General features: G+C 43.2%; 1 protein-coding gene across 2 annotated transcripts in view; it reads left to right on the top strand.

Moving 5' to 3' along the window:
• Window positions 1-26254, top strand: part of RHOBTB1 (Rho related BTB domain containing 1) — a 31972-nt gene extending 5718 nt beyond the window's left edge. Inside the window, exons 2-10 of one of the 2 annotated variants that reach the window (XM_026710999.2) lie at window positions 6240-6441; window positions 7644-7747; window positions 10836-11021; window positions 11425-12368; window positions 15145-15263; window positions 21048-21198; window positions 21823-21911; window positions 22827-22932; window positions 23555-26254. In XM_026710999.2, coding sequence (XP_026566784.1) covers window positions 6250-6441; window positions 7644-7747; window positions 10836-11021; window positions 11425-12368; window positions 15145-15263; window positions 21048-21198; window positions 21823-21911; window positions 22827-22932; window positions 23555-23724 — 2061 coding nt within the window. In that variant the 5' untranslated portion in view covers window positions 6240-6249 and the 3' untranslated portion in view covers window positions 23725-26254. The remainder of the gene's footprint in view (window positions 1-6239; window positions 6442-7643; window positions 7748-10835; window positions 11022-11424; window positions 12369-15144; window positions 15264-21047; window positions 21199-21822; window positions 21912-22826; window positions 22933-23554) is intronic. The other variant, XM_087932267.1, reaches the window with a different exon arrangement.
• Window positions 26255-27078: the final 824 nt, after the last annotated feature.

Below are 27078 nucleotides of genomic sequence, written 5' to 3'. Positions count from 1 at the left end.
TTACTTTTTGATATTAATTACTTACTATTTTCACTGAAGTTGAAGTCATCATTTACAAAATCAAACACTTTCTCCCAAAACTTGGTAATCATAATACATTATTAAAAAAAAGTTTTTTAAAAAAGCATTATCTTTAATCCATCGCTAACAAAATTCTGGTTTTGACAAACATTTTCTATATAAACGTTAACAGAGTTAAATACATTCTGAATGTTATTTTTTTGGTGTCTGAGTGGTGATTTGAGATCCATTGATGCTCTTGGTAGAAGTACTTGGAATCTGATAAACAGGCAATGTAAAAGTCTAATACTGCAGTCCTTCAAAGATAAATGAGCTGTCCTTTTCACCCAATGGATTGAGGACTTGATTAAACTTGCCACTTACAAGTGGATTACTTGTAGACTTAGTAGAGGCAAGTATAATGAAATATGGGATTTATTCATACAGAATGCATCAGGTTAAGGAATACATTTATATAGTAAATACATATAACCAGAAACATCACTAGAAGCCAAAATCACAAGACTACATCTGATTTACTCTGGCCACGTCATGCATGCCAATTCATTGGAGAAGTTAGCGATGCCAGGAAAGGTTAGTGGAACAAGAAGAAGGGCAAGCAAAGAGCAAAGCTGATAGAAAGAAGTTGTGCTTGATAGGGTAGCAATCCTGGAATTGGTTCCTTAAAATTTGAACAGTTCAAATAAAGCACATTCCACCCTCTAAGTCAGGGGTCCCCACACTTGGCAACTTTAAGACTTGAGGACTTCAACTCACAGAATTCTGGGAGTTGAAGTCCACAAGACTTAAAGTTGCCAAGTTTGGAGACCTCTGCTCTAAGTCTTGCTTTTCTCTTGGCTCAAACTTTGCCCTGTGACCATACCTCTGAGAAGATGACTATCGCTGTGGCCATGAGGTTCTCTGCCCCCCCCCGCACCTTTCTCTCATAAATGGGAGTTTTGCTTCGCTGGGCTCTTAGCAGCTTGGCAGCTGCCCCTCTTTAGAGTAGCTGGCAGGCCAGAATCCCATGTGTGAAAGAGTGGAAAGAGGCTCTCCCAGGCTGGGAAAGTGGCAAAGGATGGACCAGTTGAAACTGACCATAGAGGAGGCCTTCCTCTCTGTGTCTCCATCAGGTGAAGCTTGAATGTGGGAAGGAATGCCCACCTCCCTTAGAAAGGAGGGAAGGTCTGGATATGATGCTCCCTGGGTCGCAGGGAAGACGGTGGCTTTACTAACAATGTCTCCTTCCCCTACTAATACCAGTTTTGGGTGAGGTAGCATCGGCATCTTGTTGTATCATGTCTATTACTTTGAGATCACTGTGGGGTTTTTCTTCATTTGTATATTCCTTGCTTGTTCAGAAACACATAGAAGCATCCATATGGTCTCCCATCATTCTTCAATCTGCTTATTCTGCCATCGAACCTGCTACTTTTCTGAAGTTTTTATTTTTTATGGCTTGAAACAAGTAACCTTATCAGTTCTGGCAAAGACACACAATCTTTTGGCCTGGTGAATTTTTTAAAAGCTCAGCCTTTGAATGTAGTTATTCTTCCCAATGTCATTTATTTATTTACTTTCTGGAATGCTTTCTGCAGGAGGGGAATCCTGAAATATTTTATGCATTTGGGCTGCATCCAGACTGCCTGTTTTCACAACTGATGCTGTGATTGCACAGCACAAATGCATAATGATTAACCCCGTTTGCTTCCCTTTGACAGTTGTCATTCTGTACAGCTAGATTCAAGTTATGACCGCAATTTCTGTTGCTAAGTGATTCTGTTGTTAAATGAATCATAGCCAATTTTTACAACCTTTTTTGCCATGTTGTTAAGAGACACGGTGCAATTTTTAAGTGAAACACGTGGTCGTTAAGGCTGAGGTTTTAAAAAATTCACCAGGCCAAAAGATCGTGTGTCTTTTCGAGAACTGATAAGGTTACTCTTTTCAAGCAATGAAAAATTGATTTTGATTGTCAGAAGCTGGATGGGAAAGTAACAAATGGGGGTCATGTGATCCCAGGACGCTGCAACCAGGCTGCAACCTCATCACTTTTTCTCTCTGCGGTGAACTGTGCAGGTATTGTTCTGGAGGGGACAGCTCCCAATTCCTAACTGACTATCCCAATTCCCAATTAACTATAAACTGTCTGGACAGCACAGGAAGAATGCAATAAATGGATGCAACGTCCAAGAAAAAAAAGAGAAAAGAGAGAGGAAGGGAGGAAAGGAGGGAGGGAGAGAGAGAGAGAGAGATGATATTAACCATGCACACCAAAGGGTGTGCTGAGAGTTTTAATCAGAAAGTCAGCTCTTTGAGGATTAAAAATAGAAAATCCAGAGATAAATATACATTCCGAGGGTGTGAATGCAGATTCTGCTTGGGCATATGGCTATTAATCACGAGCTCTTTTTCCTCTACATCACCGAATATTATATCAGTTTTCTAAGGAAAGGTGAGGAGTTAAACGTGTTATACTTTCAGAACATGCTCCAGTTAATAATAAGAGCCATCCAAGCAGAGGGTTTTTTGGGGGGGTAAGTCAAAGCCTTCATTGAATTATTGCACTTGATTGTGGTTGCACATCTCTTATTTTCGAGTCATATTTTGTGTTTTCCATTGGCTGACATCAGCCAGAAAGTTTATGTGATTTTAAAGGCAATTTATGTGATAAAGAAAGTTTATGTGATTTTAAAGGCAATTTGACTGTGCATTTGAAATTAAGGCGAACAAACATTGCAAGAGAAAGAAACGTAACTGCAAAAGTGTTATCATTTCCTAAATACTAGGAGCTCAAAAAATAACCACCCCCTGTCAAAGGAGATTGATTTTTTTTTCTTTGTGAGAATTCCCCACAATTCATTTTTTGGAACAGGAGGCACTTGTAACTTTCTTCACAACCCCTTCTGGTCTCTCTGACTCTCAGTAATGTTGAATGTATACAAGTTTCACTCTCCTGGAAAAAAAAAAACTTGGGCCGCCCACTTTTTCATGAGCTGTGAAAATAAGAGAGAATGAAAGCCGAGAAGGCGTGATAATACAACCCCCCTTCAACAACAGAATATAACAGAATATAACAGAAGTTTAGTTTTTGCCATTGTGACATGTATAGTCCCTTGTTTGTGAGAATTGACTGCATGTCTGGATCATGCAATCATCCTTATGCCAGTTTCTAGGGGAAGCCAATCCATCGAAGGACAGAGATGTTGGGAAGTCATCATAGGGCCTGTTGCTCTTAGCTCCCCGAGGAAACGATGCTGGAAGAAAGGTGTGTTTGCGTACAAATCCCTGATAACAAAGAGTTGCAGGTGTATCCCTAGCCAGACATGTAGCCATGTAGGGAGTTCCCCCTCTTAAGAGCTCAAGCCAGAAGTTCTGTGGGCCAAACCTTCTGAAGCTGTTCGGGCAAAGTTCTCTGAAGTGGGTATTTCCCATTGTGATCTCTGGGGCAGAGCTTGCCAGGAGCTTTTTAAGTCAACTCCCAGGAAAATAGGTCTAGAATACCCATGCACGCCTTTAACTCAAGACCAAGCAAAGCTAAGTCGGAGAATTTCATAGCTTCTTCTCCCGGTTGTGTCCTCACGCGGGTAAAATTGTGTGTTATATTAGTGTGGAGCTAGACTGAAACTTAAGGCTCAGAAGTGATGTGGGATTACTCTTCCACTGAAGCAAGTAGATAGAAGCTAACTTGGTCAGATTTTCATGGTCGAGCTTTTAATATGAAGTAATTGTCTGCTGGGAGAATTGTCTACGAGCTTCAGAAATCACGGAAATGGTAACTGAGGGATGACCTATTGTTCGATATGTAACCTGCCAGAGAAAGGAAATATTTATTGTTAAGATGTTTAATTGAATAGCTGGAATAGTGAAGTGCATAACGAGTCAGAACACGCAATTAAAGCTGATTGGTTGGTGAGAGCAAGCTCCTGCATGAGGCAATCTAAGCTGTGATTGGTTGTTGTGGGTATAAAGGGGGAGTTTCCTTGTTTCCCGCCTTTTTACCTCTGTGCACCGTGATTTACCTCATGATGTTCCTGCTGTGTTGATTTACCTGACGATGCTCCCATTTGCCTGTCTTATTTACTCTAAATATATTTATTTATATAAAACAACAAGTTCATGTAAGCATTTCTGACTTCTTTTAGTCACTGGCTGCGCTATTCCCTGATACTTATTCTGTATTGCTTGACGACAACATGGACTTGAATAAATTCTTTATTCTTGATGGCAAGTCAGGAAGTATCATTCATTTTCTCCAGCGAATGTCCTGGGTTGTTGCTTTCCTGTATAGTTGCACAATGTGATTATGTCTGGATCTTTAAAAAAAAAGAAAAAAACCCCTACCACGTGACAAGGTGTTTAAGCTTTATGTAAACTCCAACAGTTGTGTCAATAAAATCACCATACTCCTGTTGAAACCTCTCTTGAAAACATCTCTCCTTGGCAGCTGCCAGCGAGGAAAGAGAGGTTCAACACACTGTATCTTTTTCTGACATGCTTGACCTTGGATCTCATCCAAGTTCTCTTGGCAGACGGTCAACTCAAGTCAACAGCTGTTCTCGTGCTCCGCATAGGCTGGGTTATCTTGCATTTGGTGTGGTTGAATCACCACTCCCATCTGGTTCTCTATTGTCAATTTGCTTTGCAACTGCCTTGTTCAAACTCCTCCACTGATAACAACGTTGTCATATGAAGAGTCATAAGCCACCCTTTCACCTGCCTTCATTGTTTTTTAAGTGTAGCGGAGTGTTCATCGCAACAACTCTATCTGCAGACTGAAATGGCATGTCCCAAATATAAGCTTACTAGATAACGTTAGTCCCAGTTGTGTCCATGTGACTTGTAGGGTTATTTTCTTCTGCTGTTGAGTGTACTTTGGTTCCTAAACATTCCTTGATATTTGTGTGAGTTCTGTAATAAATGAGCCTTCCATGACTTAAAAGTTTCCTAAATGTTTGGGATGCTACTTTTAGAAGTAGGAGTTTTAGACCTATAGTCTAGCACCCCATCAGGCTGGAGAACATTGTTAAGTCTTCCACAGAAGTCACTGAAAATCATATTCAGCAGCATTTCTCTGTGGACTTTTCTGTGAAGTCAGGCTAAGGCAAAGATATTACTCCAACAAATGCTAAAATTAATTATCGATCAAAACCCTTAATTTTACTTGATTCTTCTTGACTAGTTCAGTAATGTTTAACTGTTCAGTATCTCAAAAGTCATGGCAAATAAAGGTAAGATGTAATTAAAACTCTACAGTTGATTGATTTGTAGAACATTCATTCATATGTTAGAAAATATATTTGATGAGACACAGCAAATAGTAAGAGAAAAATAGCACTTAAAGTTACTTGAGCAATACTTTTTCCTTATCTCTGATAAGTGAAAAAAATGTGATTATACACCACCAATAACACAGGATTTTCTCAACTCTGCAATTATACCTGTTACTTAATTTTGAAACTGATTGTCTGTGTAGGAAAACAAATTGTAACAGTAAAAGGTTCAGACACCCATCAAATATTTCCAAAAGTATTTCTGTTTAAATTTTTTTAAAACATTACTGTACTGTACAATACCGTGGATTGGATTTTCCCCTGATCTTAAATAGAGGTGAATCTTCACTGGTTTCTTTCTGCTCTTTCAAAAGGCTAAAGGTGAACCCTCCCAATTTTATATTTGCACATTAATTTTCACTGACCCAATTTCAGAGCATTGCAGTCTTGTAGCTAAAGTGCTTGACTTGGGCCAGGAAAAGGTCTTGCGGGGAAGGGGGCTCTATATCATGCGGAGGCATGATGGATTATTTTTTGAATCACCAGTTTGGGGCTTACTCAGAATCTTGTGCTAATGAAGACTCTTGATTTGTTTTCTCTGGTAATATGCAGCTGTTTTGTTTTGTAACTTCCAAACTTTGCCTTTTGATTTTGCCTCGGAGGCATATTCCTGAGGACTGGTATAAACATGACTGAAACTTCAAGCGTCGAGCAGCTTGCAGGCTGAGACTTCTGCTGTCCGGCCAGTAACCTGTACTCAGTCCTGTTTTCTCTTCTCTAAGCAAGCTTGTGTTTATAGAAAACTGAATGAAGGGATGGGGCTGCCTGATTTATGAACTGGGTGAGGTTTTTAAGTCAGCCTCAGTAAGAAGCAACTCCCATCCTGGTCTTCGAAAAGTTGAAGAGGCAGCTAGCCAAGTGAGAAGCTTGTCCGAGGTGGTAACCAGTGTTCTGGTCTCCTTGCAGCCCCCAGTAGATGGATATTGACATGGACTACGAAAGACCAAATGTTGAAACCATCAAATGTGTGGTTGTCGGGGATAACGCAGTAGGCAAAACTCGCCTGATCTGTGCAAGAGCCTGCAACACCACCCTGAACCAGTACCAGCTGCTGGCAACCCACGTCCCAACGGTCTGGGCAATTGATCAGTATAGAGTCTGCCAAGAGGTAGGTATGGCTTTGACATGGAAATGTGTTTAATTCTGAGCCTCCATCTAGAAGGGATGATGGGAAAGTGGGCTGGATGGAAGGAATTCCAGAGCGAGGAGTACAGCAGATTAGAGCAGGCCAGAGGAGGACTCTTCCATCCACTGTACTTAGAGAATATATGTGGAAATACTTCAAGTATTTTCCTGTTGCCTTTGCATGCTTATGTCATTGCTACTTGGTGGAAGGTGCATCGTATCCTTGCATACCTGTGCTTCTGAAGTTTCAGACCTTATGGCCAACATATCCTCCCTTTTCCATCTTTTTAGCTGACCACCTTTGCAGTTAACTGTCCAAAGAAATTCCACCCCAATTGTTGCAAAAATTGTTAGTAAAGAAGGCATTCCAGCTCATGTGTATAGGGTTGCATTTTCTGTGCAACTGTTCCAGTGCAACAATTCTACCCTAGCTGATTTTCGTAACTATTGGTCTTCTTCATAAACTCCATGCTGGGTCTTAAATCTGCCAGCTGTCCATTCTACTCTTTGCATATTATCGTCATGCCAGACTTCAATGATGCATTTTCCTTTTGTGTCCCACCTGAATATATTAAAATGTTGCATCATTATTGTTGCTTATTTCACTAATCACTTGCTGCACTGATTTCATTGGAGGCTTAGTTAGATTGTCTAGGCTTAAATCTTTTGTTAAGAAATTGTGTTATGTACAAAGGCATGAAATCTGTCAGCTTAGTCCCAGATTAAACCATGCCTGCTGCTGACAACAGTTTAGATTGCATCCAAAAGCCAAGGTTTAATTTTGCATATCTGCGTCCTCTAAGCTTTATAAATTCTTCTGCATAACACAGTAACCTCGGGAAGGCTGATGGCCAAGCGTTCAGGTGTTGTACCAGATTATAATTAGCACAATATTTACTTCAAATCATACTTGCTGGGTTTTGGCAATAATGATTTCTTGCTCTGGGGCTCCTGTCCAATCAAAATTTGGTGGGTTATCTGAATTGAACATCTGATGGTCTCCAACCAGAAGTTGGCATCTTCTCACTGCAACCCAGAAGTTGATATTTTCTATCATCCCTGACTATAACTTTGCTGGCCTCAAATTTTTGGGAACTAGGTCCCTGATATCTGCTCAGGCCCCTCACCTCCCACCCCGCTCCAAGCTCTGACTGCTTTCACCACAAACCTTTGTCTCTGTTCCAGGTTCTTGAACGGTCCCGTGATGTAGTTGACGAAGTGAGTGTTTCTCTCAGGCTCTGGGACACGTTTGGAGACCACCACAAAGACCGACGTTTTGCTTATGGAAGGTCAGTCTAAGTTAGATGCCCCTTTTGTGGCAAGAAAGTGAATAGGAGAATAATTACATCTTTAACGGGTTAACATTTGGAATAATGAATCTGAACAAAATACTATATATTTCATAGATCATCTACAAACAATGTGAAGAAGAAACAGCGCTATTAAATGAATAATTAAATTAACTGTTAAATAATTAAATTAATGATTACCTTTACTAGTTTTATTTGCTCGGCTGATCATAAAGAAGAATTACTGCTGAATTGGGAGAGTTTTGAAGACTGCAATCTTCAAAATTTGCAGAGGGTGAAATTTTGCCTGTCGTTTTTAGAACAGTGGGATCAGACTAATGAGGAAGGTCCAGCTCCTTTATTAACTAAATTCCATGTTGGTACAAGTGGAGAATATTTGGTTATCCTAAAAATGCATTCGATGATGCAGTCTTTTTAGGACCGGAAGTCAATGCTATCTTAAAATTCCTGCAAACCATTTGAGATTTATTGAAACTGCTTCAGACTGACTGTTTTGGTTCCTTTTTAATTTAAAAGTTACCCAAAGGAGCAGACTTTGTGGATGAGTATGAAACACCTTTTATGTCATAATTGCATACATGTCAAATACATTAACATCAATCCTGGCAACAGAAATTGAGATCCAGAAATACTTTTTGCACAGGAATCAAAAGTGATTTGTTATACGCCACAGAAGAGGAGGAAGCACAAAGGCCGCTCAGATCAGCCTCATAGGCCTTTGTGTCCAAGGAGGCGTTCCAGCTGCTGAAGCTCAATTTACATTAATCCTTTTGATTTAATATTGATTACATTGTTCTAGATGGCGCTATAATCTGCAGAAGGTTAAAGAGGCTTCCCCAACTCAGTGCCGCTGGACTTGCGCTCTATAACTCCCAAGCAATAGGGCTAATTGCTGTGCCAATGTGAAGTTGAAGTCTGACAGATCTATACAGCATCAGGGAGAGAATCGAGTAGGGGTGGAAATTGGGAGCATTTGTGGATTTCCTTCCAGAAGCAACTGAAATCCACTGAATTCAGAGTGTGCATCAGTAACTCGTTTCCGGCTTTCTATTTCCAAAAATGGTTTTGGGAGAAGCCCCAAAATGAGATGCCTCTGCAAGGAATTATCTGGAGTGATGCACCAGTCCTTGAGAACCCTACAACCAGGATGGAAACATGAAGGGGGGCGGGCTTCTTGATGCAGAAAGACATGGAAGCCTCCAGCTGCTTCTAGCTGATCACTTGGTGTCTCCTGGGAAGAATAGCCAAGGTCATAAAAGACATGAAAGGGCTCAGGAATGCTGACCATTGGCTTTCTCTTGCTGACCTCGTAGTTCCCCCTTCTGGGGAATAAGTCATTTAACAGCCAGGTTTAACAGCCTTCCCAGCCTTGGTTAACAAATACAGTTAAACATTTAAACAACATTTAAATGTCTTTCCTAAAAGTTGCAAAATAAATGGCAGGGGCATTGCCCCTTTGCCAAATGTCTGCATGCTTAAAATTCAGTTCTTATTGATTTGTCAGGTTTATTTGAATCCTTGCTTCTCCTCCTGGGGGCGCCTTCTGCTATACAACCCAACATTTTGTCATTAAGCAGTTGGGTTGTGATGTGAGGACAGAGCCAGGAGTGTCCCAGCATTTGCTGAAACAAACGGCTGGGAGATGACTTATTTCCATCTCCCTGTGATGTCTCTGCACAAGATCTTTGGAGATAATTACTTGAGTAGAACTGCTGAACTCTTCAACTCTCAGCTTATTGAAATCTGGATTATTTTAGGGTCAGAAGAATTGGCTCAAAGCGACTTCATGCTACAAACCAGCAAAGCACATGTCAATCTTGGGAGAGGTGCACTTATAAAAAGCAGCCTCTCCTCTGTCTTTCCAGCACCTTGTCTCCCTGCAGGCACCACCATCAGGGCACCATCGTCCACTGGCCAATCCACTACTTTTCTTCCAAGCAAACTTCGTCTTATTCTCCCTTTAGCTCCTGCCAATCTCTCTCTCTCTCTCCTTCTCATACCCGTCTGTGCTGAAAGCCACAAATGCCATTGCCCAAAAGACCCCTCCATCCATTTTAGTTTGGAACCATGCAGAGAACACAGCACCCCACTTTTCCTGGGGGTGGACAAGTACCTCAAACATACCTCTTTCTGGTTGAGCAAGGACTTCCCACAGCTGCCATTTTTGGATCCTGCGTGGTTCCAAGCCAGAGGTAGTTGGTGACTAGCAAGAATGTCCTCCTAAGGAGCAGCTGATGACCTATCCAAAGTTAGATATGATGCTCCTGGCTCAGATTTCAGGGGACAATGCGGACACTATTGTGTGGTAGATTTTGAGGACCACCAGCAAACATTTGAAAACAAAGCCAAGTCATTGGTTGTCACAGCAATTTGTGCATTGAGAGGAGGACCAAATCACATTCTTTTCCCAATTCCCTTTACTCAGTTCAGGGAGGGAGGGACTCTAAAATATATCCCTAATGCACAAAGAAGGAAAATGCTGCTTTGTAAATACTTGTCTCCATAAAGATACCTGAAAAGAGAGAGACACCGTTGGCTGCAGTTTCTGGCTGGGGGCATGCAATTTAATTGCCTGAGTCACACTTTGGTTTGGAAGAGGGGTAAGATTTGTTAATTTTTTTCCCTTGTGAACCCTGAATCTTAAAAGGGATCCTTGGTGTGCTGGATTTTCCTCCAGAAATTGTCTAGAATCATTATTCACAGATTCCCCTTGGTTTATCTCAGGACCTGTTTGATGTTTGCCGGTATTAACTGGTGGGCCCAACTTCCCCTTGCAAAAAGTCCTTGACCTACCTCAGGAAAAGGGGGAGTTGACCTGCTTGCTGTAGGGTTGAGCCCTTATGCTGCCCTGCTTGACCTCGATATGCCACTTGGGAGATGGATAAAAGGGTCTTTGGTTGTTGTGGCGGAACATAGAATTGTGACAATGTTTATGCGCTTCAGCTTCACGATCCTGGTGTGCTTTTAAATGAACCAAGTCTTGATTATTCCCTCCTTCCACCCATTTTTGAACAAAGCAATTGAGATACAAAGTTTATTTTAAAACAAATACGGTTTTGTTTTGCAGATCCGACGTTGTGGTGTTGTGCTTCTCCATTGCTAATCCTAACTCCCTGAACCATGTGAAGACAATGTGGTGTCAAGAGATCAAGCACTTTTGTCCTCGCACTCCTGTGATTCTGGTGGGCTGCCAACTGGACCTTCGCTATGCTGATCTGGAAGCTGTCAATCGAGCCAGGAGGCCGTTGGCAAGGTAGAGCTGAATGCCGACAAAACTTTGTTCCCCCATGGGAAGGCAACGCTGGACCTTTGCAGAAAGGGCAACATCCTGGCTTCTAAGGAAGCATTTGAAATGGCCTCGCGTGTCCAGTTTCTTTCGTTTATAATACAATACATAAAGATAAAAACAAAACGAATAGCAAGCAAATTAACAATTCCATGCCTGAAGAAGGGGGTCTCTCAGGTGAGCAGGAAGTCTTCTCAGATGTTGAGGGCTTTGGGGCATCCACACGTGTGGTCTTCGTGGTGCATCCAGAGAGGGAAAGCATGAAGGCCAAAGGATCACAGGAAGCATCCCTTGATAGGTGGGGTCCACTGGTGCTGTTCAGTGAGTCTGACCAGAGTCTGACCTCTTTCTTTTTTCATTTTGTTTGCAGGCCTATCAAGAGGGGAGACATCCTGCCGCCAGAAAGAGGCAGGGAAGTTGCTAAAGAGCTTGGAATACCCTATTACGAAACCAGTGTCTTTGATCAGTTTGGCATCAAGGATGTTTTTGATAATGCAATCCGAGCAGCCCTGATTTCCAGGAGACATTTGCAGTTCTGGAAATCCCATTTGAAGAAAGTCCAGAAGCCTTTGCTCCAAGCTCCATTTCTACCTCCAAAGGCTCCTCCCCCTGTCATAAAGATCCCAGAGTGCCCCATCCTCAAGATTAATGACGTGGGATACTTGCTGGACAATCCCTTGTGTGCAGACGTGCTCTTTATTCTTCAGGAACAGACTCAGATGTTTGCTCACAAGATCTACTTAGCTACCTCTTCATCCAAGTTTTACGACCTTTTCTCGATGGAATGTGAAGAAACACCAGACTTGACTGAAAGCTTTTGTAGTGAAGGTAGCAATCCCCCGACCAGAACCTGTAGCCTTGAAGCAGTTGACCAGGGAGCGGAAGGAGCAGCTGCACCGTCTTCCGCTTCGACTGAGGGCCTCCAGGCAGAGTCTGAAGCAGGAGAAGTCGCCTGCCCAAAACAGGGTCCAACGCTCTGGGGCAAAGGTTTCATTAGCCTACATCAGGAGATGCAGATTAATCCTGTTTCAAAGAGGGTCTGTGCAGTGACGGTGGTCAAGATGGAGGCCTCCATCCAACCGGGACCTTTTAAAACCGTCCTGCAGTTTTTATACACCGGGCAGCTGGAGGAAAATGAAAGGGACCTCACCCGGGTAGCTCAGATTGCTGAGATCCTGGAAGTGTTTGACTTGCGAATGATGGTAGAAAACATTACCAACAAGGAAGCCTTCATGAACCAGGAAATTACAAAGGCTTTCCATGTCCGGAAGGCTAACAGAATAAAAGAATGCCTCTGTAAGGAGACATTTTCTGGTGAGTCTACATGGAAATATCCCTCTACCTTGCATTTGTTCCAATGCTAATAAGGACACCTGGGATGGTTGTGTTGCAAACCAAGATCCAATTGGGACACTCTGAAGGGTCCAGGAAGGGGAGCTTTGTGCCCACAGCCAAAAATTGTGCCCTACGACAGGTAATTCTGTATTCCTCGATGCTAACATAATACATCTTTATACAAAAAGGCAAATCTGCCCCTCTGCCTAATCATTTTTGAAACCTGGAGAGGGGGTTGCCCTCCGGTTGTAGAATGGGGGGAAGATGCAGATGCTTTTGAAAGAGAGATCCAAGGGTGGGGTCTCCTCTTCTGCTCAGAAGACAGCCTGACCCAGTTCGAGCCTTGGGAAAAAGTCAGAATTCCCAGGGAGATGGGCAGAAATAGGAGGCCTCTTCCTGCTTTCCTTCCTTGCTGGCCCTGTTGGCCCAGGAGGTGTGGGTGCCTTCGACAGTCAGCTCCCCAAGGCATCTTGGGGGAACTTTGCTCAGGGTACTGGTGAATGTTAACTCCTTTGGTGATAACTGGATGGGGTTTCTTTTCTTTTTCCTTTCCTTTTCCTTTCCTTTCCTTTCCTTTCCTTTCCTTTCCTTTCCTTTCCTTTCCTTTCCTTTCCTTTCCTTTCCTTTCCTTTCCTTCCTTTTCCTTTTCCTTTTCCTTTTCCTTTTCCTTTCCTTTTCCTTTCCTTTCCTTTCCTCTTCCTTTTCCTTTCCTTTCCTTTCCATTCCTTCCTTTTCCTTTTCCTTTCCTTTCCTTTCCTTTCCTTTCCTTTCCTTTCCTTTCCTTTTCCTTTTCCTTTTCCTTTCCTTTCCTTCCTTTTCCTTTTCCTTTTCCTTTCCTTTCCTCTTCCTTTTCCTTTCCTTTCCTTTCCATTCCTTCCTTTTCCTTTTCCTTTTCCTTTCCTTTCCTTTCCTTTCCTTTTCCTTTTCCTTTTCCTTTTCCTTTCCTTTCCTTTCTTTTCCTTTTCCTTTCCTTTCCTCTTCCTTTTCCTTTCCTTTCCTTTCCATTCCTTCCTTTTCCTTTTCCTTTCCTTTCCTTTTCCTTTCCTTTTCCTTTCCTTTCCTCTTCCTTTTCCTTTCCTTTCCATTCCTTCCTTTTCCTTTTCCTTTTCCTTTTCCTTTTCCTTTCCTTTCCTTTCCTTTCCTTTCCTTTCCTTTCCTTTCCTTTCCTTTCCTTTCCTTTCCTTTCCTTTCCTTTCCTTTCCTTTCCTTTCCTTTTCCTTTCCTTTCCTTTCTTTTCCTTTTCCTTTTCCTTTCCTTTCCTTTCCTTCCTTTTCCTTTCCTTTCCTCTTCCTTTTCCTTTTCCTTTTCCTTTTCCTTTCCTTTCCTTTCCTTTCCATTCCTTCCTTTTCCTTTTCCTTTTCCTTTTCCTTTCCTTTCCTTTCCTTTCCTTTCCTTTCCTTTCCTTTCCTTTCCTTTCCTTTCCTTTCCTTTCCTTCCTTTTCCTTTCCTTTCCTTTCCTTTCCTTTCCTTTCCTTTCCTTTCCTTTCCTTTTCCTTTTCCTTTCCTTTCCTTTCCTTTCCTTTCCTTTCCTTCCTTTTCCTTTTCCTTTCCTTTCCTTTCCTTTCCTTTCCTTTCCTTTCCTTTCCTTTCCTTTCCTTTCCTTTCCTTTCCTTCCTTTTCCTTTTCCTTTTCCTTTCCTTTTCCTTTCCTTTCCTCTTCCTTTTCCTTTTCCTTTCCTTTCTTTCCTGTCCAGTTCCTTCTCTTGCTTCATCTTCATCCAGTTTTGCTTCCCCTTTCTCTTTTATTCTTCCACCACCAAAATTACAATTCTAGCTTTTTTGGGGGTGGGAGGGATGCAAGCCTCCCCCTCCAACCGTTTACATGGGCCGCTTTGCTTGCAAGGACACCAGCGTAACTCTCTAGTCCTTAAATGGGAAATGACGTTTTGTCAAGTACAGTTATGGTCCATCTGACTCAGGAGGGTCTCTGGCATTAGTTCTTCAGACAGGAGATTTTCCCAGGCCTTCTGGACTAGATTTGAGTCTCTCTGCTGCGACACAGCTGCTCGACTGATGAGCTGCCTTTCTCTTCAGCTAATTCTGTGACTTGGAGGTCTTTGAGTGGAGTGCAGTATATGAATGTAAATTGGGAGATAATGAAAAGACAGGTATTTTGGGCTACAGAAGCTGGGTTCTTCAAGTTCCACTAGGTGGCAGCCATAGAATATGGAAAGTATAAAGTATGTGCTCCATCTAGTGGCCATATGGAGTTTTGCAACTAAGGTTAAGAAGCTCTGTTAGAACCCACAGTTGGGGGACTTGACTGAGACTGGGGAGACCAGGATCAAGTCCATGAAGGTCCCCAGGGTGATTTTGGGCAGGCCAGCCTCCACTCAGCCTACTTCATAGGGTTGTGGTTGCAGACAGGAACAAAGAGTGATCCCCATCTAAGCCACCTCAAGACAGAATATAAATATTATTATTAGCAATACTACTACTAATGTGCTGTGGCATTTACATGTTGTATGACACTGATACATTTGACCCATTGTAATTTTTGTCACTGAAACTCTTGATAACCTCAGCAAACAGGAACCCCTGCTGTGGTTCCTGTGATAGATGCTCAGAGTTTAGTTGCTCTTTTGCTCATTTAAACATTTACGTTTGCCTTTCTGGGTGTCCTCAATGAAGGACCTTCTTTGCAGAAATTCTGGGAAATAGCAGGTCATGTGTGCTGTCTTCCATGTTCTTCCTGACTCTCACATTTGGCTGCAAGCACCAGCAATTGTTATTGTGTTTCTTTGATCCCTTAACAGATGTGACATTTGTGTTGGAAGATGGAAAGATAAATGCTCATAAACCACTTCTAATCTGTAGCTGTGAATGGATGTCTGCAATGTTTGGAGGATCCTTTGTGGAAAGCTCAAACAGCGAGGTATTTGTCAACTTTGGCCTGTTACCCTCAAAGCTTGGCTCTGGAGACGGAAATTGCAAGGACTCGAAGGGTGTGGGAATCCCTTGGCGATGTCTCTTCGGGGACCCCTCCAATCTGTCTTCACTAGTTCTTAGAAGATGCCTGGCTCCTGACTGTCGGGAGTTGGTGGGATGGGGAGGTTGCGGGTGGAATAGCTGGTCTCCCTCCCCTATCAGATCTCAGTCCCAGGAGCGAGAACGCCAAACCCCACGGGGAACCAAGCGAACCTCGTCTCCATTCCATTCTGCTTCATTTGCGGGGCTTCAAAACGCCGCGTAAAATTGGCACCACCTTAAATGTGAAATGTTAGAAAAAAATCAGTGGGTCACCAGGCTATCCAAGAGAACAATTTTCAATTCCTACCTTGACATGAAATATTGGGGTGGAGCACTGAAAGACGAGGAGCCACATGCTCGTTTCTGGCAATACCGTATGGATGACCTCAAAGAACAGTGATAGCAGCTTTGATGATTTTTTAGCACTGCCTGAAATGATCTTCTCATTATTCCTCATATTTTAACTGCTGAAACTTTGCTTTTCACTTGACTGTCAAGGGGATTCTCCTGCCCATCAAGAGAAAATAATGTGGATCAGCAGTGCTAGCTCTCAAACACACACACACACACATACACACACACACACACACGGAGGGAGGGAGGGAGAGACCCACATTATACACTTAATATTCTGGAAGCTATGTTCTACTAAAAAAAATTCTCATTACTTTTGAAACAGCAGTAAGCATAATTCCCTCCCTGGAGGCACCCCCAGCAGGTGGTTCATTAAAAATACATACCTTGATTCAGTATGCTGTACTCTACAACAAGAAATTATATATAGATATATTTATATATACACACATACAATCTGGCTCCTAATTATAGTCACTAATAACGTGCATTCTTCTTGGTAATCTTAAATATTAATTGCAAAACTCTATTTTTTCATAGCACACGAAGCTCTCTGTGTCCCTCGTCTTTCACTGCCTTGTTCGGGGAGAATGATGGGAACGGGAAAGAACGGAGTCTGGTTCAAGATGTGGGTAGCATGTAAAGACTGAGGCAGCTCCACGTAAATATAAAGAGCCGCTTCTAATTTATTTATTGTTCTGAAATTCTGCAGGAAGAACAGGTTATTTGCAGCAATAAGTCAGGCATTTGTGCTCAGTCTCTGAAACAGCCAGCAACAGAGAGAGAGAGAGAGAGAGAGAGAGGAGGGAGGGGGAGGGAGGGTGGGGTGGGGGAGAATCTCTCCTGAATTATTGCTGAGATGGTGGGTCTTTACCCTCCTCTAGTGGCAACTTTACATGTTCCCCCTGGCTTTGTGTGTTTTATAAAGTGGTTGTCATGGATACTTGTGTCTAGTAAAGGTTCTTTGAGAAGTTGCATGAATAATGCAAGAACTTTGTGCGGCGATCATCTCCACCAGAGGAGAAACCCTGGAGAAGAGGAGTTTGGGCTCAGAGCACATGTAACTCGGGGGACTTTGTGACGGCCTCTGTCTCATCCAAGATCTGAGCCTGCTCTGTTTTCCCACAACCAGCCATGGGCCATTTGTTGGGGTGAGGACATATGGTCCTTCTGTAGGAGAAGATTTATTTGAGCTGCGGGACGTTGAAGAACAAGTCCAGTCTTGATGATCTGGATTGACCTTTGTCAATACTTTCTCTTTGTTGGACTTTCACCTGTCTCTCTGGGCTTAATTTAAGAGGGAAGATGAGCAGTAAGCATGGGAAATCTTGAAAACCTGGGGCATTGATGTGTTTTCTGCTCTTGCTGCACTCTGTTCTCCTCCGTTCCCCAGTATAAGCACTGATTCTCTGCAGAACATGATTTTGAAAGTGAAAAGAACATTGCAGAATTATCGAAAGCCGTTGTCCTAGGAAAGGTAATACCAGGAAGGGCTGAAAAATAATCAGCATCCCAAGAAAGCATCTCTGAACTATTTTTAGCTCCATGGTGTTCATATTAAGGGCAGAAAATTGCTAACGCAGAGCCCCAAAATGAAGAGTCCTTGACCTTGGGTGCACACTGTGCCTGTGTATTCTTATCATTATCCCGACCTGGCCTTGCTCCGTTTTTCCACAATCCGCCATTATTATGCTTCTGATCCACAATCAGCTTGTGCTTCTGTCTGCAGAAATCAGCAATGGGGCGGCCCAGTTGTGCCCCTTGGATGCCTCTTTGGGCGCAGTGTTTTATTTAAATGGCTGTTGGGTCGGTGGATGAGAACTCAGGGAGCTGAGGGTCCGGGGTCCCACTTCTCCAAGGCACAAGTGACATCTTGGCAGGGGGCTTCCATGCTGAAGGGAACTCATAGGTGACTTTGCCCATCTTGACAATGATTTTGTTGTCCTGCCTGAAGCTGCAGCTTTCTAATAAAATGTATTTGTGAGTGATGGAAGTCGGAGCTTTGCTGCCATTATGTTGGGGGAATTAGGAAGACAAATTAGAACTGAATCATAAATTGGGCTCTGAGTCAGCCAAATCTCACAAAAATGAGAAGAAGGCATAGGAATGCAAACCATCAAGGACAGCAGTTTAGGGTTTAGCAAAACTGAATTATCAAGAGAATTTTGTTGCCTAGCTGCCTCCTGTGGTGGATTTTCTTCTTCCATGAAACTTCGAGCTCCGTCATTTGCTTTCAAGCATTGCTTCCTTTGCTGTTGAAGGTTGCTCAGCTGGTGCGTTTTGAAGGAGGTGACTTATCCGTGCTTTAGGCAAAGCTGGGAGCGTCTGGCATAGAATGACCAGGTATGTGAGGCAGATGTCCAGAGTTCCTTCTCTCTTCCTCTGAGAATTGTTTCAGTATGTGCTTCATCCAAGGTTTGCCTCTAGCACAGCCATTTTGTTTTGGCATCATGATAGTTCCTCAGATTTTCAAATGTATCTATCAGCTCCTCTCCCCCCCGGACTGGATGCTTTAGACCAGGGTCCCCAAACTTAGCAACTTTAAGACTTGTGGACTTCAACTCCGAGTTGAAGTCCACAAGTCTTAAAGATGCCAAGTTTGGGACCTCTGCTTTAGTGTAAAGCTTTTCATAAACCTTCATCTTTTCTGTCTATAGAAACTCAGCCTCCTTGAAGTTCAGGTCAACTATGAATGGACAAAACCTTGTCATCTTCTTAGCAATCATGTGGAACAGGGGTGTCAAAAGTGCATCGCTGCGGCATCATCACATAATGTATCGGTACTTTTTCCCCCTTTGCTAAACTGGGCATGGCCATGGCCAGCGGGTGATGCATCCGGCCTGCAGTTCACAAGCTTGACAGCCCTGATATAGAACAAAGAATAACACAGTTAGAAGGGACCACGGAGGTCTTCTAGTCTTAACCCCCTGCTTGCTCGAGTAGAAGACCCTATACCGTTTCAGATTGTCTAGTCTCTTTTTGAAAGCCTCCAGTGATGCCTCCAAAACATCTGAAGGCGAGCTTTTCCACTGCTTGAAAGCCTCATCATTAGCAAATTTTTGCTTAATTCAGGGTTGCTTCTCTCCTTGGTTAGGGTCCATCCATTGTTGCCTGTCTTGCATTTTGGTGTTTGGGAAAATAGTTTGACCCCCCTCATCTTTGTAGGAGCCCATCAGATATTGCAACACTACTATCATGTCACCCCTGGTCCTACTTTTCATTAGACTAGACATACCCAATTCCTGCAACTGTTTTTCATATGTTTTAGCCTCCAACCCCAGTTATCTTTGTTGCTCTTCTCTCCACTCTTTCCAGAGTCTCAACATCTTTTTGATATTGTGGTGACCAGAACTGGATGCAGTATTCCAAATGTGATCTTACTAAGGCTTTGTAAAGCGGTACTAGATGTTCACGTGATCTTGATTCTATCCTTCTGTTAATGAAGCCTAGGACTGCACGGGCTTTTTTGGCTACCGCCACAAACTTTTGGCTCATATTTAAATGATTGTCAACTAGGACTCCAAGATCGCTCTCACAGTTACTGGCATTAAGTCAACTTTCATCTAGCCTGTACATATACAATCAGTTTTGGAAATGGCTTTCCATTTGCCATTTGCAAATTTACCATTTACAGTTTTGTCATTTACAAAGTAAAATTTACAAATTTTACATTTGTAAATTTATCATTTTCAAATGGTTCCCCTTCTGGGATGTCCAGTTTAGATTTTTCCATGGTCTCTAGAAAATGATTTCACCACAGAGAACAGAAAGAGGGTAAGATGTAGGCTAACATCGTGGATTTTTTCTTGTAAGATGAGATCCTGATTAATGCATTGCCTTGATGAAGCAAAATTTTTTAAGAAATGCCAAGATGACTCAATGAAGCAATAAATGGCTGAATTGCTGCCAAAATACTTTGCAAGGCCAAAGAACCAATTTTACTCCAACCACATGAAAGCAGAATTTGTATGTAGAAGAAAGATTGTGAAAAGGCTGGTCATATTTTGAAGTCGTATTTTCTGTAGTCAAGTTTGGTGCGGTTAACTTTGAGTTTGTATCTATTGTGTGCTTTTGTATTGTTATGATTAAAGCTAAAGTATTCATTTGCAGGTAGGACATTGCAATTCATGTTTTTATATACTATATTTAGATCAGACCAGAGGTGGCGTAGTTCTAGGTTTTCTAGGTCTAAATTTTCAAGTCTGGTGGTATAAGGTATTCTGCAACAAGTAGAGGAGCAGAGAATTCTTCTTGTGAAATATTTCTGGACTTTCTCAACTGTGTTAATATCAGATACGTAATGTGGGTTCCAGACTGATGAGCTGTATTCAAGTATAGGTCTAGCAAATGTTTTGTATGCTCTAGTTAATAGTGTGATATTACCAGAGAAGAAGCTATGTAGGATTAGGTTAACAACTCTTAATGCCTTTTTGGCTATGTAGTTACAGTGGGCTCTAGCACTTAGATCAATTGAGATGAGTACTCCTGATGGGATGGTAGATTTTTCATTCTAATAATTGTAGATTTGGTAGTAGAACAAGCTTCCGTTGGTGAGGATGCATTCCACCGAAAGTAAGATTCATTAATGAGAACCAGGGCTTTGAGCGATGGCTTAGTAAATCAACTAACTAGTAAGCGTGCTGTAGCACACATTTACAGTGGGAACTGTTTCCAAACTTAAGCTGCAGAACTTGTTTGTATGTATGTGTACAAATTCCATAAGAAGCGCTATTATTCACGAGGGAGAATAATAGCGTTGGGTCAGGTGTGCTGGTAGTTCAGTGGTCTCCAATCTTAATGGAGACTTTAATCCTGTGTACTTTCCCATAGACCTAAATGTGCTGCGTGTGTGAGATGAGATCTTTCCAGGAATAATGATTTAATTAGCTCTGAAGGTGGATACGGTACATTTCCAAGCTCATGGGAAGCCTCGATCTATGAATGAAGACAGGCGGGTTTTGTCCTCCTCTGTCCTCCCCTTCTCTTAGTTTGGGAGTAGGCTGACCCTTCCCTTGCAATAAGGACCCTCCTTTAGGGGAAGGAGTGGCAGAATTTGGGGGCGGCGTTAAAAGAAGGATTAGCCTAGCATTTCTGCGTAGCCACAAACAAAGGAAGTCTAAATCCTTGAGTTGAGCAAGTCTGCTTGTGGCAACCTAGAGGTTCAAGGCTCTTTTAATTCCGCCCTCCAGGTTCTGCCACCCCTTCCCCTCCCCGCTCTCCTCTTTTTCTAGACACCTTACAACCTAGGTGGAAAGCAGTAGCACCACCCTCTTTTTCCCCGGCTGGATTGTTTCTCGCTCTGAACATTTATAAAATGCCTTCCCCAACGTTTCAGGTTGTTCTCCCCAACATCACTAAGACTTCCATGCAAGCTGTTCTGGATTACCTGTACACCAAGCAACTGTCCTGCAGCCAGGATTTGGACCCCCTTGAATTAATTGCCCTGGCCAACCGATTCTGCCTGCCCCACTTGGCTGCACTGGCAGGTGAGCCTCTCCAGCCTTTCGCCTCCCCCAACCCCACCCCACCGGTCCCCCCCCCAAGGCATCCGGGAAGAAGGATCAGCTTTTGGCCGCCTGGTTTTCTGAAATGCAATCTACATTTCCAATGAGGGAAACGTCGTGTTCCTTTCATCCGATCTCTCTGTGCTGAATTAATTGAGTGCACCCCCCACCCCCCAAAGTGTGTGCCTGCTTAAAGAGACCGAAAGCAAATAACAGGCTGCGGTTCATAATGCCCTTTAGGCAGCCTGATTATTCTTAATTGAAAGAGTGAGAATATTAAAGTTTCCACTGTAAATTCTCTACTCTGAGAGCTTAATAACATCTTAAGCAATTTGAATTTAAGCAAATCTTGAGAAGGAAGGAGCCCAAGATCCATTCATTACTCCACCCTGACCTTGTTAATTATTATGTTAGTGTTCTTGGAATTAACGATCGTAATAGTTATCCCTCCGCTGTTCCCCTAGCCTCAAAGAGAAGGGGCTGGATGAGAGAGAGGGGCCACAGCAGCAGACGTGGCAAAGGCCGGGTGGGGAAGGAGGGCCACCTATGAAATATAGGGGAGTGGTCTCACAAGGGCGGCTCATGTCTGCTTCTTTCCCTCAACAGAGCAGCACACGGTGCAAGCACTCACCAGAACAGCCATGAGCGGTGTATGCATAGATGGAGAAGTGTTGTGTGTTTTGGAAATAGCCCAGGTTGGTGTCACTCTATTGAAAATGTCTTACATGCTTATGACATTGTAAAACCTACGCACAGGTGGTCCTCGACTTAAAACCCTTGGTTTACAACAGAACTCAAAAAAGTGGCTTACGAGTGGTAAATTAAGGACCATCTATACTTCCTTTGGGTGAAGAATTTGTGGGTGGAGAGTTACTGTACTCTTCCCCAGGGATGAAAAGGAGACTCCTTTCTCTTCAACATTACTTTTGGGGTGTGCTTCTCACCCCGCTGTTCCTTTTGGAAAGCTGAGGGTACAACTACTCACCACCTTAAACACCCCCCGTTTCTCCATCTGCCCTGACTGACATGATGTGTGTCTTGGAGGGAGAGGGCAGAAGGCAGGATGAGAAAATTCCAGGTGGGAACAAAGAGGAGAGAGCCTGGTGCTCTGGTTCAGGGCTCTCCAACCTTGGCAACTTTAAGCCTGGTGGACTTCAACTCCCAGAATTCCCCAGCCAGCAAATTTGGAGAGTTGAAGTTCCACCAGGCTTAAAAGCGGCCACGGTTGGAGAGCCCTGCTCTGGTCTACAAGAATCAGCCTTAATGATCATCCTGGTTGGGATGACTGTGAGCAGTGGAGGCTTCAGGAGCAAATAGCGAGGTGGCTGGGGGACGTTTTCCTAGAGACTGGCAGGGTGAAATCCCGCCCTTTTGGGCCCCTCAGTTTTCTACTGCCAATACCTGCCTGTTTCCCGTGCGAGTAACCTCTGTCCCCCTCAGAAAGTGCCCCCTCGAGCCGCCCACTGGGCTGTCAATCAGGATGGTTTGAGAACCAGTCCCTGCTCCAGTGAAACGTCCAGCCTTCCTGCCTGCTTCCCAAGAGGTCCCCCAGAGCTCCAGGAGTGGGGATGGTGTTCTCTTGCCTTGACTCCCTTCTGTTTCTTTTCCAGTTCCACAATGCTAAGCAGCTGGCAGCTTGGTGCTTGCATTACATCTGCACTAACTATAACAGTGTTTGTTCGAAGTTCCGAAAGGAAATTAAAATGAAATCTCCTGGTAAGAGATTCTGGCAAGCTTTCTTCATCACCTTTTCACAATATTTATGTCTGCAAGTCCACCTGTAGATATTTGTATGGTTTACTGCTTATTGTAACATAACTTATAAGACCTTTTTTAGAGCTGCAGAATCACTGAAATGTAAAAATGCATGACGTTGAGCTGCAGAAACGATCCTCCCTGAAACTTCCTCTTCTGCCTTTGGGACACTTCAATTTCAAACACTTTGATGATCTTTTCTGTAGACTAGGAAGGTCCATTTTGAGTTATGGCAGTCTATCCTTTTGTGTCTTTCATCAATGAACTGTCTCTTTCTGAGTTTTCTATTTGAGACTCTCCGAAAGCAGACACAAAGAGCTACATCCTCCACCACGAATAGGAAATCCCAGATGTTCTCATCCCCATCCTATAACAGCTTGAAACTTGGTGGAGTTTTTGAAAAGAGACACCCCCCCTCCCCGCCCCCCCCAACCCCCCGGAAATCAGCACAAGATTTCAGGTTCTGCATTCCGTGACTTTTGCATGGTAGATAACATGTTCCCTAGGTTTTGTCCTTCAAGAAAATAGACTTGGTTGGTTCAATTGATTGTTAAACTTACTGGGTATATCGTTTGTTCACCAGATAATCAGGAATATTTTGAAAAGCACCGTTGGCCTCCCATTTGGTACCTGAAGGAGGAAGACCATTTCCAGCGGGTTAAGAAGGAGCGAGAGAAGGAAGAGCTGGCCCTCAATAAACACCATTCAAGAAGGAAGTGGTGCTTCTGGAGTTCCTCGGCTGTGGTTGCCTGAGTCGAGAGAAGGCCGACCCATCTCGGCTCAGCCGGGGGAAAAGTTAGTTTCTAGTGTTGTTCCTGGGCACAGCTGGACTCGGTGGAACCATCAAAGACTTTTCTCCACTTCATTTCAACGGGTCTCTCCCCAGACCAAGGGCTTAGCAGACTGGGCCGAAAGAGACCCGAAGGTACCACTTGTATTCCATCTGAATTCAGGGATCACCAAAGGTTAGGAAGCACAAGTTCACCTCAGGAGCGTGAATTTCTTTCTTAGACCCTCACTCTGCCATTTTAATAAGCTAAAACTGGCACACACACACACACCCCGTTTTATACTCAATAACAAGAAATTCAGCACCAGTGTTTTGATCTCTGAAGTGAGCCTATTTTTATACTCGTGAACGAGCGTTTCTGTGTGGGGTCTGTAAGGGAAGGTCTTTAAATAATATGTCTGTGACATTTTCTCTCTCTCGGAGATTGCAAAATTACTCAAGCCTTTAAATCATCTCTGTTTCTTTTCACCAACCTTTGGTCACCATAGTGCTGAAAACAAAGCAATGGCTTTAAAATCTCCCTGAAATTGCTTAACCTAGCAACGTGTCCAATTTTGCTAGGTGAAATGATGTTTTTCCTTCTCCAAAGGGCTACATTTGTAACTATTAAATCCTTGTTTTGTTTATCTGAAAAAATGAGATCCATTAACAACAGAAGTCATGAGGATTGTAATTGTCAATCAGCCAAAGAACACAATTTTTTTTCAGCTAGCTGATCAAATATGTATGTTGAATGTTTGGCCTGTGAGGACAGGAGGCAGCTGCCATGTGTAATTTTCTCCTTTTTATCTAGTTCAGGAGTGAAATTGAGGAAAAGATCCTTTTCTCTTTCAAATCCAACGGCAGGAACACTCTTTGGGTGGTTTCTTCAGAGCTGTCTGTGGCTTTTCTTTGGAGAAACTTCTGCATAATATTCTTTGGTTCATTATTCATATTCAAATGTGAAGGGCTCCTTAAATGAAACAACTTCTTCCATTTTTATGATCCTGCAAAAGGACAACCTGCATTTCAGTAGCGTCGCTCTGGCCCAAACAATCCCATTTCTGAAAGGACGGCATCTTAACTAAGCCGAGTATCTTGTTGCTTCTAAAAATGCTGGGAAATCTTTCCTCTAATCCCCTGACGTTTTGGTAAATATCTTTTGCTAAAGACATATAGGTAGACACCAGATTTCCAGCATTTTGAGGCTATTTATATTAGCAGTGTTTTTAAAAATACTTTAGGAATAAATGTGCTACCTCCTGGGTCAGAACAGTGGAGGCTACATTGGAAGACCTGAAGTTGTGATGGCCACCATTTACGATATTTGCCAGAAGCCAGTGTTTACTTCCAGCGTCCATCAAAAAGCATCCAGAGTAAACCATGAGTTTGCTTAATGAGCACGGCGTTTGCTTAGCAACTGCGAGGTTCACTTTGCAACCATGGTGTTCACTTAACAATCACTGCAAAAAAAGGAAATAAAAGCTGGCCCAGCCACGTGGCCATCTGCTTTATGACTGTAATTATCAGCCTCAGTTGCGGTCAAAAACGGAGGGCTACCTGTCTCCCCTTCAGGCAGAGGTGAACCTGGGCTGCTCACCCCTTTCCAGACAAGGAGATTGTGGGGAGTCAGTCAGGGTGACATTCCCATCTCTATCCTCTCAGTTCCTTAGAGGGACGTAAATAAGTAGAGGGATATAAATAAGCAGGTTTTTTCAAAGCCTGCTCCATTCACTTCCATAGTATTTACAGGTAAAGCAGGTGAATGTATAAATTGCTCAGTAAGGAGGCAGATTTCTCACCTTTTGAGCCAACTTGGGCAGAGGCAAGGAATCTCTTTCTCAGCTGCTGCTGAATCAGGAAACCTTCTCCACCTCCCCAGGACCACCAACTCTGCTCCAGGCAGCAGGAGAGACCCAGAAATATCTCTGCGTACATTAAGTAACCGTTATTTTCAAAAACTCGATGTACTGTTTGTTACAAAGGGTTGGGAAGGCAAAGGGTATTTCCATATATCTATCATGTTTGGTAAGATCCTTGCAGAGGAAGCCGAAGAAACAAATCTGTGAGTAAGATTTCATCCCTTTGGCTCCCGAGAGCAAGAGGGACGGACGCAAAGGGAGATTTGTTCGCATGGAGGAGAGCCTAAGGCTGCTTAGATGGCCTCCTTCTGGAGTCCAGTTTAATAACCACCTCTGAACAGGGGAGCTCTGGGCTCAGCCCTTTACCTGGCCGCTGAATCGAGGCAGCCTATTGTAAAATGTTGGCACCCGGTGTGTTGTATAAACATCACTGTGCCTGACAAGATCAAGGGTACTCTTGACACAGGGAGAGGAGTCAATGGACCAGGGCTATTCTCAAGAACCAATGGTTGGGCTACTTAAGAGCTTCTGGAACCAAATGGCTGGTTCATTTGGTGTAATTCTGCCTGTGGCCTTTAAGCTTGGTGGGAGACTTACTTTTGTTTCTATTTTGGGAAAAGCATCTCAATAAAATGGTTTAGCTATACCATCTTTCCTCATCATTGCGTCTCCTCATTTTAAAGAATGCGCTAAAAGCAATTCGTGCTTTTTCTAGAACTCTTGTCCCAGGACCCAACTGGGTCAAGTGGCCATGTATGATTGCAAGGCTAATGAAGACCAGAAGACCAGAGTGTAGTGTTTTCATCCCAGGGATGTAAGGCACACCTGAAAGTTCACATTTGCTGCCTTGTGTTTGTTGCACAAGCACCCGTCCTAAGCCATACAGAGCAAGTGTGGGAGGTCCTGGTGCCCTTTTGGTCAGCTCAGAGCCCCTCCTTTCCCCTCCCCTAATTGCAGGTTCCCTTTGCAACTAGGGGCACAGCGCAAGCCTCAAGGAAAGCCCTCCGAATCCACCTTCATTTCCTCCTTCTGGCCGTGACTTCACTTGCACCTTGTCTCCCTAAATCTGTTCATGGAAAAGGCGTCCTAAAAGGCAGCAATGCCTATTAAGGGGTTGAGGATTTGGGCCCAGTGTAAAATATCTAAAAACACAATGTTGGTGGCTACAGTCCTGCTTCGATGGGGGAATGCCTCCTTTAGTTTAAGAACAGATCCTTAAGAACAGATCAATTTTGAAGGTGTAATTTGAATTGAGAGGTGTTTAAAAGGTTTCACTGCTGTTTCTTACCCCTACATTTTGCCAGAGTTTGAAGTGGCCGTGTGCGCGTCTTTTCTAATTGACTAACCCAAAGAAGTGTTTGTTTCTATACGTTCATGTGTGTGATATTTCTCCGTAGGTCACAAGATGGTCATTTGTGCCAAAGACAAATTCCTTGTGTATCCAATCACACTTGGCCAATAAAGAATTCTGTTTTA

This window comes from Pseudonaja textilis, chromosome 4 (genome assembly GCF_049901715.1).
Source record: "Pseudonaja textilis isolate UNSWEBS1 chromosome 4, rPseTex1.2, whole genome shotgun sequence".
In the NCBI taxonomy this organism is placed as follows: Eukaryota; Metazoa; Chordata; class Lepidosauria; order Squamata; family Elapidae; genus Pseudonaja; species Pseudonaja textilis.
Note: the sequence above shows the minus strand (reverse complement) of the source record. Positions and strands in the feature narration are given on the sequence as shown.